The sequence below is a fragment of the Numenius arquata genome, chromosome 6, assembly GCF_964106895.1.
Source record: "Numenius arquata chromosome 6, bNumArq3.hap1.1, whole genome shotgun sequence".
NCBI classification, from domain to species: Eukaryota; Metazoa; Chordata; class Aves; order Charadriiformes; family Scolopacidae; genus Numenius; species Numenius arquata.
Genome location: NC_133581.1, coordinates 43976379 through 43987394, shown reverse-complemented (window position 1 = coordinate 43987394; position 11016 = coordinate 43976379). Strand labels below are relative to the sequence as shown.

Below are 11016 nucleotides of genomic sequence, written 5' to 3'. Positions count from 1 at the left end.
ATTATTTCAATTGTTGGATCTTTAACAAATTTCCCTGAAGCTGCTTCTGTTAATTGATTCTGTTAATTATTCTAATTCTAGTGGAACTCCTGATCCATGAGAGTGTAGTCATAAGACATGAAAGGCTTTAGATACATTTATTTCAATTTATTTCACTGACATATGTTAGTGAAAGCTTTTACTTGAGATTTTACATCCATAGAAGAAAGGTTGTTCAATATTAAGTTGAAAATGGAGAGGTAACAGTGCATTAGGGATATTGTGTTGATCATCCTCGTGTAACACAGAATATTATTGTAGTTTAAGAATGTATACTTTGAGATAAACTCCTCCCTTCAGGACCTTTTGCCACTGATCTGCAATCACAGTATTTGATAAGACAGTGATACTTTATCACAGAATCACACATTAACAGAGGGATTGTTCACTTTTGCTGGAAACTTCTTATCTCCCAACTGCTTTTTGCCAGTTCCATTAAGTTTGTTTAAGTGACTTTGTTTAAAAACTTTTTCTAAAACTATGGAAATATAATCTTTGTCTCATTTTGTATAAACTTATTATTAAGGTAAAACTAGTTTATAGCTAGCTTGTCTTTACCAGTTGTACCTTGGCTGGTAAATATCCTGAGTTAATCTTTTATCCTCAGACAATCAAATAGCAAGCAGCAAAACCTCACCTTAAAAAGAAATGACCACCACCACGTGTTTCTGTTTTGTAGCTTGTTCCACAACTTGTAAACGGACGCCTTTCCTACTTTCTGGGTGCAGCTGGTATCACAGGACTGACAGCCTTGTTAGGTGTAAAGGAGAAAGGACACGTGGCTGTGGGTGCAAATCAGACAATGGTGGTGAGCGGAGCAGCTGGTGCCTGTGGCTCTTTGGCTGGCCAGGTAGGTAGGCTTAAGACATAAAAGCATTCGCTGTTACCAGTTTTATCTGCTGAAACATCCTGGTCAGTAAACATACAGATAAAATCATTGTAAACGTGAGCAGGTACAACTCCGTGGGAAGGGCCAGTTTCACAGATTTGGCTCACGCTCTCACTGAGAAAGATTTTTAGGTGTGAAACTTAAGCTTCATGGAACTGGGATAGGAGAAAAGGGCCCAAAGTGATTACTTGTCACTAGCATAAATAAAGTAGATGGTATAAATACATGTATTTACTGTATATTGATATAGTAGTCTGCCATTTGAACACAGTCTTTGAGTTGACTGGCAAGTTTCTTTTTTTTTTCTTTATTAGAAAATAGTAAAAAAATGTAGTAAACCCTTCTTTGTGTTGTGTTCCATGGCATCCTTTGGGTTTTGAGATTTACAGCCCTTTTATCCTCCTCAGCTTTGCAGAACATGTTGCAGTGTGTTTTTGCATATCTACATATATATATATATACACAGATCTATGTATACAAACACAATAGATATTAAGCAAGCTTACGACTTGCAGATAAAGTGGAGCTATGAAGAAACAGTGCATAATTTAATCTATGAAGAATGTATTTAAATCAATTATTGTTCAGTCTTTTGGGCCTTTTATTAGCTATGTTAAGGTACTTGGCAGATGGTGATTTTATACTATATTTAGCTCTCCAGTACTGCCAGTCCTTGGTGCCTCTACAGATTAAACCTCCTGCAGCCAGTGAGGTTGGAAAGATGGCAGATTTCAGTTGTACCTGCCCCTTCTCTATTTTTTGAGGAGGCAATTGTGACAAGAGGCAATTGTATCATCTGAGATGGGAGTGTGCCCTGGACTTTGCTGTTTGGGGTTTAGTGGGATGTGGGATAACTGTAACACCCCCTCAGGCCCCCTTCCTCCCACTGGTGCCTTTACGCAGATGAATGATCTAACTTCTCTTTATTCTTTGGGGGGGGTTGTTGTTTTTTTAAACTGTGCTCCTGCAGATCGGCCGTCTGGAGGGCTGCTCTAGGGTGGTGGGGATCGCTGGCACAGATGAAAAGTGCTCCATTTTGGTTCAAGAAATGGGGTTTGATGCTGCTATCAATTACAAGAAGGGGAATGTGGCAGAGCAGCTACGTGAGCTCTGCCCAGGCGGTGTGGATGTTTACTTTGACAATGTTGGTGGAGACATCAGTGACACAGTAATAAGTCAGGTGATTATACCAGCTGTCGGGTTTATTCTAGTCATTCTCCAACGTCTGCATGCTCAGCTTTGAATTCATTCATACTGGAGATGAACCTGCAGTAGAGCAGAGCAGACTTCCCACTTCATTGATCTAATCCAGGTGCTGATCCTGGTCCTGAGGAGAAATCAGTGTCTGTCATTTGGACTAGCCTGGCAGTGTAGTGATAGAAACACGATTTCTGCTTTCTTATCTCTTGCTTCTTTGGCCAGGAGACCTGGTAGTATTCTAAAAACCTTGTCTGTCAGTGTAGTAATCTTGTGTTTTGTCAGCTTTGGTTTTCTGGCTTCACAGAAGACCAGTTCTGCTGGTCTTGACCAGTCCTCTCCATTGTTAAAGTGAAACTACTCTGTCTCATGGCAGGGAGGCTTTGGTGTCATAGGGTGAATGGGACTGCCTGCAATTCTCCCACTTTTTTATCTCTAAATAAGGATACCCATGTGAAAACTTTGCAATGTAATCTATTGCATCTCTGGAAAATCTGAGACCAAGGAGTATAATTTTTCTCACTTTGTGCTGTCCCAAACAGATGAATCAGAACAGCCATATCATCCTGTGTGGACAAATTTCTCAGTATAACAAAGATGTGCCTTATCCTCCTCCGCTGCCTCCTGACATAGAAAAAATACGGAAAGAAAGAAATATCACAAGGTACCTTTCTCCTTCAGAACTTGTGACCATGTTCCAGGTAGATTGTACACGTGATGTTGTAACTCTAATGTTCTAATTGGAATTCTTTTCTTGTCCCTGTTAACTGTTGTCTGCACTTTTAAAACATGAATAAAAATACTAAAATACACCATGCACAGTAGAAGGCAGTGGAGAATTTAGTCAGTACATTGCTACAAGTAATTATCATTATTTATGATTGTTACAGTTTCTCTTGATTGCTATAGGCAGCTGTGATAGCAGGATATGCAAAATTGTGAGGAGCCCGAAAGTTAATTTATACTCACCATTTAGTTGCAGGTCCATTCATTATTCTCCTTGCCACAAAAAAAAAAAAGGTAAAAAAGACTAGGAATTCCTCACATTTTATGGACATTTGCTTATTCTGGCAATACCACTTGGTTTTTATTACTCTTCTCTCTGCCACTTGAACAGAATTACTTGTCTAAGACTGATGTTACTGTCAAGGTCCTGCTGCAGGGAGCTGTCTCAACAAGCTGGCAAAACTCTGAGCTGTGTCTCATTGTACTCATAATCCTTCCGATCCTACCCATCCAATCCTTTCCTTTGATGCTGTTTCCTGAAAAGATTTGTAAAGATTTCGAAATATGCTTACCAACCATTCGTAAATCAAGGCCCATTCTTTTCTTTCACAGGGAAAGATTCTTAGTGTTGAACTATATGGACAAACAAGAAGCCAGTGTATTACAGCTCTGTCAGTGGATCCAGGAGGGCAAACTGAAGGTAGGAACTTTTACATCTTGTCTATGGCCCCTGATACTACATCCTCAGATCACGGTCCGAGTTTCTCTGTCCTTGGCTCCCTTACCGTGCCTCAGTATTGAACGAGTTTTCTTATGAATGTTGAAGTATATTTGAAAGGTTAGTAAGTAGCACTGTTTTAGTAGATACCTGCTGAGGATGATGTGAGTGTAGTATGACAGACTTTTCTAATTACATGCTGCTGATGTCTGTATTTCTTTCAGTATAGAGTGCAAGTGCTTTTTTACTTAAGGGATCAGACCTTCAAAAATACTTACTTTGAAATTCCTTATTAGTTCGTGTCCTGAATGATTTTGGGGATCTTGTCTGAAATTTTGTTGCAGGCTTTATAACCACTATTTATTATTTTGTGATGGGTAGATGCTTTATCCATCCCTTCCCCATCAGGTCTGTCTAGATTAGTTTTTGATTCTTCAGGTGATCAGTAACTTTTCCTGGGAAAACCCTGAGATATGAAATTTTGGCAGGCGCAGGGATGTTCCAGTTCTGATTGAAGCACTAAATTGCCTACAGGTTTATCAGAAAGTATTCACTCCTCTCCTGATGAAAGAACCTGGCCCAAACAGTGCCCTGTCCAGTGTGGCAATAGAAAAATCCTTTAGATTTTGATAGCTTCTATGGCAGTTTCATGGCATGTTTCTAAGAAATGTTAATCTTGTTTGAAGAAAGCTAAAAGGACTTGTTTGCCTTGGCAGGTCAGAGAGACCATGGTAGAAGGCTTAGCAAACATCGGTGGTAAGATTTTTACACGATTTTCTAAGAATAATAGTCTGATTAAATACAATCACAGCAGAGGTTAACTACCTCCTTTGTTTCACTTGCCAATTCAGAGGTTTTTTTTATGTTATGTTATAATAAAAAAATATTTTTTCACAATGTATTAAAAATTTTCATGAGAAGGTTATGTTAGCTCAAAAAAACATGATTTAATGTAGATTTTGATTTTTTTTGTTGTTTCATTTTTTTGTTTTACTATGGGGGGGAATGAATTGTTAAACTGCTACCTGAGCAGCTGATGATAATCACCCTGATCTTACAGATTCAAGGTGCTGCCCATTTCTTAGAACTTGTGTGTAAGAAAATGGTATTTTGGAAAGCTTGAACTTACGCTTTAAAAAAACAACTCCTAACAGTGCTTGTTATTGAATTTGCTAACAAAAAATAAATTGAAAAGTACACACAAGAAAGGGGCAAGCATATTAGAGATTGGTAAACAAAGTAAAAAATAATTTCTTTTAAAGGAACAAAATAGCCTATAGCCTGTTCAAAAAATCTGTAGCAAAGAAAATAGAAAAATGAAGGGGGGGTTGGGACTCCAGTGAGACAAAGGTAGAGAGCCAGGGCATTCAAGATGTGCTGTAAGAATTTAGTCTTTAGTCCCACAAGATTGGAAACCAGTAGAATTAAGTGATAGCCAAATCTTACAGATTTAAATTTATTCTAATCATTGCTACTAACTGGTATACATATGTATTTTGAAGGAATTGGATCAAATATAGCAGTCATATTTCATACTTTTTTTACTCAAAGATTCATTTTGCACCAGCTTCTGGCATTTATTGCACTACATAGAGTATTTATAAACATTTTCCTTTCACAAAGGTTTGTGAAACCCACAGCATTTGAGGGCTCTCCGGTCACACCTTATCTATCTGTTTGGTACGTGTATGGCATATCACAAAAGCAGCAAATGGAACTGTTAACTTGTACAGGGCTAAACAGTTGCTTACAAATATTTTTTTTTAATTATTACGCAAAAGTGCCCCTAGCAGTTTATTACAGAGTAGCTTTTCTTTTTTTTTTTCTTCTTAATTTGGGGAGCTGGCTAGTACATTTGCTTCCACCATTATTTTTTTTTTCTTTTTTGAAAATTCCTTGGCACATTTTGCTTGGCACTAACTTATTTCATTATTTCTCTTGAAGCCGCTTTCCAGTCCATGATGAATGGAGGCAATATTGGAAAACAGATCGTCTCAGTTTCTAAGTAAAAAATATTTCTTCGGGAAAAATAATTGGATTCTATCTCTAACAGTGAGCAAGTTTTTACTTATACTAATTTCTGTTTTCTTAAATAAACCATCATGTTGTTCTGTATGTACTGAAAACAGAGATTCTGGGATGCTAAGGCAGAACCTATGCTAATAAACTAAACAGAGCTGGAAACAGGAATGCAATCATTTATACTCGGAACAAGTAATATGTTCTTTGACATGATTTTGACAGTTGCCGCTAGCACACCTGCAAATGTTTCACAGGTGTGGTTTGGAAATTAGAACATCCCAGGAACCAATAAGCAGTTTGTGTGCAGCCACCTAGTTTTGGTCATTAGAAGAATTTACTAGAGTAGATGTGCACCCTTCCTGTGCCAGTGTGTCTCACTGCCCAGGAACTTCACTAGGAATTTTTCATTTACTAGTGTAAGTTTACTCTGACAGTCCAATCAATCAGACTAACCATTTTAGAATGGTTAAAAAACTTCTCATTTTTACAGATAATTGCAATGAAAAACTCAATTTCTGGAATTCAAGGTCTCTAATAACAAAGTTATTTCCATTTTGCCATCTGGAACAAATTTCCACTCATCTGTCTTGTCCATTTCTCTGCATTGTATCATTATATCCCCTATTTTCAGAGCACTTGAAACCTAATTCATTTACAGTTCCATTGCACACAACCTGAGAATTGCATCAGAGGTAGGTTCAGGCGTAGGCTGAGCCTCCTGCTTAACTCTTCATTTATTTACTCTTCTCAATTTTTGCATTTCAAATTTAAGTGACGTTTTCTTTTTAGAATTCCTTTTCTAAACTCTACTGTATTTTATGATAATCTCCCTGATTTCACTAGTTTTTCTAGTTTTTACAGCTCTCCAGGGTGACAGACAGAGGATCTCAAAACACGCTGCCTAATGACAGAAGGTAACTTTGCAGACAGTTGACCTTCTGTTCCCTCAGTAACTTATCTTGGCTCAGATTTTTGGTCTAACAATGCTCTTTTACCATCTCAATGGAGAAACTTGAAAAAATGAGTCACCATTTCCAAGTTTGACTTGCATAACTCCAAACCAAATGAGACTGATGAGATTAAGTATGTGTCTTCAAAAGCAAGGAACAGAAAAGAGAATAGGTAATTATGTTAAAGTTCTTAGAATTTCTTGAACATGTACATTTAGAGGCATTAACACATGTTTATTTAGAGAATAGGGTTGCTCATGACACATGCTGATTTACAGGCTATTGGTTTTGTTTTTAATTTGTTTGCCTTAAAGACAAGTGCTTCCAAACAGCAGGGTCAGCTGAGCTGTCCAGAGAATGGATTATCTGGATCTGTGTGAGTCCCTACCTGGCTTTCAAGGCCAGGGAAAGAAACACTATGCAAGAAATTTGGCATTGTAAGTCATTTTGCATGCTGTGGGAAGTAAGCGTGGTATCAAAATTGCTTGATATGGTTGTGAGCAATATGAAAAAACAGTCCTCTCATTTCCTAGTGCTGAAGCTGGCCCTGAAAGGAGGTGGCATGTAGTGGTGGATGCCAGAAACTTTGAGGAAGAGAAAGACACCTGCAGTATAGCATTAGGTGGTCTAAAATGTCCCAGTTTGCATTTTTAACTACAAAACTAGTGACTCGTTCACTTTCAGCTCCAACATCAGCATAACTCCCTCAAGCAGCATTAATAACAGTGTCACACTGGGAGAGAAGCCAAAATTTTTATGGACTAGAATCAGTATGATCATAGTTGGAAAGTAAAGATAGAAAGCAACAGGTGAGTGAAATTCTATTAATTCCTGCGTATTGACTGTTTATAGATTGTAACCTACTTGTGAAACTTAAGCAATGCAGGCTTGTAAGACCTGATAATTCATACGTACATTAAAATAAGAGGCAGGAGGAAATGCAGGAGGAAAAACCCATTGAATTTGGGTTTGTGTGTGTGTCTAACTGTACATAAATATCTATGGTGGTTTTGGGGGCATGGTGTCACCATGGTGTTTCCGTATTTTCTTCCACTCTTGAAGGCTGACCACTTCCTGCACACAAGTTTCAGCATCCTATAACTTGCATTTCCCTGTGTTTGGCTTCCTCCAATCCATTAATTTTGCTTGAGTTTCAACAGCCTGTTTTGAGAAAAATGCCTTTTATTCTTAAAACTGGGGATCCTTCTTTTATTTTAATTCCAGCCTGTTTGAAAGAAAGTATAGCATAGGGTAGTATCCAAAGCAAGCTAATTAAATATCTGTATATTTCAAAAGAGACTTCAACTATGAACTGTGGTGAGTTTGTGTTGTGTGAATGTAAGAAAGAAATCATAACAATAACCACTACTGAAAAGGTGTTAATATGTTGTTTCCTTTTCCTGTGTTGTAAGTGAAGGCCTCGGTCTGATATATTTATGTTTCCAGAGTTACATTTGTTTGTCCAAAGTACAGATTTTGTACTTTTGAACAGTGTTTGCTGAAGAGCTACTCCAGAGTGAGCTCATCTCTGGCACTGTGAGTTGACACACCTTCCAGGAATGACAGTCCTCTAGGAAGTTATTTTTCATAAACAAGATGAAATATGATAAAATTATAAAATTCCCAGCACTATTATATTACAGCAATTGCTTAGTAATCCACACGAGTTGTAAGCCTATTAAGAGCTGGTGGCGTGAGGGGTGATCCAGAGTGAGATCATGCTGAGGTACTGATTCTTTACCATAATAAAGGCAGCTTGACTGCAGCAGCATTCCTGTAAGCTATTGAGGGCAATATAGGTTCTCTCAGCATTAGACAAATGGCTTTAGGGAAAAAACTAAAAAAAAATAATAGATGGGGACAGTCAAAGTAAATCTCATCCCGGTACCCCCAGTGTTCAGGACTCTCATAGGATTCAGTAAAGAAATGCCTCTGGCTCATGATACCTCAATTATAAATAAAAATCAAAGGGAGAAAATGCTTTAAACCAAGTGCCCACAGTTGTAAAAATTATTACTACATCTTTTTTTCACCTTGCCTTAATTTCTTAAATATTGTAATAGTGTGACTCTTCAGCAATCATGTATTTTGCACTATAGGAGAGGTCTCATTTAACAAAGGGTGACAAATAACTTGTAACAAAAATCCAGAAGCACCAGCATTTGTCCCATGAAGCTTCACCTTACACAGACGGTGAGTGATAGCTGGTAACATCTTACCCAAAGGCAAGCATAAATTCAGAGCAAGAGTTGTAAGCTACTAAAAGTTCAGCTGTATGGTCTTTATAAATAAGCATTTCTTGTTGTGAAGGGTAATAAAACTTACGCAGTATTGGGCAGAGAGACTTTTTCTTTCTTATTTTTCTTTGAGCCACTCTTCTGCTTTGGTAAAGTTCTATGCACTCCCATTTCCATCCCTTCTCCCTTTGCACCTTGAACAGTTGCTGTTGGCTGTCGTATATTTAATATTCTTTCCTTCTGCTTTCTTACCCTCCATTTTCTCCCCCTTTTCCTTATTTTTTTAGTTCATCATGTTTCTTGTCTTCTTCCTTGTTGGCTTCTTCCTTTGCTGGTAAAAGAAAAGGGTTAACAGTCACAAAAACTCTAGGTTTCACAACCAGGGGTAAAGAACCCAGATTTGGGACAACACCTTGCTAATCAGAAAAACATGCTCTTTTTCATAGGAGCACCTATTAGTGTTTTAGTCTCAGAATTTCATGGAAAATATCAGCGATACCATAAAAAGAGCTTGCCAGCCCTGGCATAGATGTGCCTTGCTACAATTTATAGTAGTTGTTGTTACACAAGCGCAGAGAGCAAAGGCAGATGCCTTTCAAACAGCTTCATCTCTTTATTCTATATTACAATGCATTGATCATGGAAAAAGCAGATGCAGGATTACTTAGTCATGGTGTTTGTGACACTGCTCTCCCATTGCTACACTGCCTTTCTCTTTACTGGGTTCTCGTCACAGTGGGAAATGTTTATACAATCCAGAAATAGACTGCCAGGGGATAAAAGATGATCACAGACAGATCGCATTATCCTGCAGTAAGAAAGGGTAACAGCAGCTGGAATAAGCTCCAAACCTAGAAAATATTTTGTGAGACGCTACTGGGAACTTTTTCTAAAAAGCACAGAAAGAAGCAGAAATGAGTCAAGAGTTTTTAGCCACAGGAACGCAGAATTTTGCAAGCAGAAAGATAGCAAAATTCGCTTTTGCCACAGCACTCTGCTCTGGGTGGTGGCGTGGTGGTAGGAGGGTGGCTGAACAGGTCAGCAGTATTGAAAGAAAACTGCAAGTAGGAAGTAGCAAAGCAGTGTTTATGCAAGAATAGGGAGGTGCAATTTAATTTTATAGGAGACTGTTTGAGGGCAACGGTGAGAGAAGGCAGTAAGGTTTTATGGGGCTATGGGTTTACTCTCCTCTGCTCCACCCTCTTCTTGGACTGGCTTCTCCACAGCTCGGAGACCTTTCCGCAGCCCCTGCTCCTGTGCAAGAAGGAGCCTTCCTCACCCCATCAGCCCCTACTTGCTTTCCTTTGCCTTCCAGGCTGGGAATGTGGGGAGGGAAAGGGCCAAGAGCCAGGCTCTGATGGGGTGAAGTTTGGGCAGGAGCCAGCGTGGTTGGAGTTTCTCCTGATTCCAGGGGTGGCTTCAGGAGGGCAGGACACTGTCCACTAGCGCTTTTCCTGCTGGGATGGAGCTACCTTTATGTCCCACTCACTCAGAGTAAAAGCTATATCTGGCTTTCGGCAATAACAATCCCATTAGAAAGCTGCACGGGCAGCAACAAGCATTTCAAACTGGAACAGCCTGTTCCCTGTCCTGGGGCCAGGCAGCCTGAGCGAGCCTTCCGTGCCCGCAGGCAGCTCTCTCTCACCTCTGCCTCTCCCTCCGCCAGCTCCAGGAAGGGCCTCTTTCTCTTGGAACTTTTGGAACCGTTTGGGGTTTGGGTTTTGGGGTTTTTTTTTGTAAGCTGTAGATAGTGGGGAAAAGCACATGGAAAAAACCTCTCTTCCCCCCATCCTTGCATTTTCTACTACACTGAATGCCAAGATGTCTGTTGGGATCACTGAATTGGACAGGCCTTCACTGATGACAGTTACAGGAAATTATGCATGACGATGGCATTCCCCTGGGAACTTCTCTCTGCAAGTTTTGCTCAGCTCTCAGAGAACTGAGGGTAACACATGTAAAAGAATCTTCTCTTTTTTTTTCCTAGTTTGTTATGCATTTCACAGCATCTTGGATGTAAATCATCAATCAACACAAGAATTCCTTCATAAGCAAACAGCAGCGTGACAAGTTATACATGATTTTGTAAAAGGCTTTAAAAAAAAAGACAAAATGTATTTGAAAGACCTTGTCAGATTGTTTTTTCTTTCCAAATAATCATTTCAAGTGTCCTTTTAGAGTAGTTTCAAATGGGAATTAAGTATTTTAAAGGAGCCCCTCCATGCAGATTAAAAAAAA

The 11016-nt window shown here is 39.0% G+C and overlaps 1 protein-coding gene across 1 annotated transcript in view; it reads left to right on the top strand.

Annotated features, from left to right (window-relative positions):
• Nucleotides 1–5750, top strand: part of PTGR2 (prostaglandin reductase 2) — an 8171-nt gene extending 2421 nt beyond the window's left edge. Inside the window, exons 3-8 of the mRNA XM_074148855.1 lie at nt 719–889; nt 1899–2108; nt 2668–2789; nt 3464–3551; nt 4286–4325; nt 5514–5750. Coding sequence (XP_074004956.1) covers nt 719–889; nt 1899–2108; nt 2668–2789; nt 3464–3551; nt 4286–4325; nt 5514–5578 — 696 coding nt within the window. The 3' untranslated portion in view covers nt 5579–5750. The remainder of the gene's footprint in view (nt 1–718; nt 890–1898; nt 2109–2667; nt 2790–3463; nt 3552–4285; nt 4326–5513) is intronic.
• Nucleotides 5751–11016: the final 5266 nt, after the last annotated feature.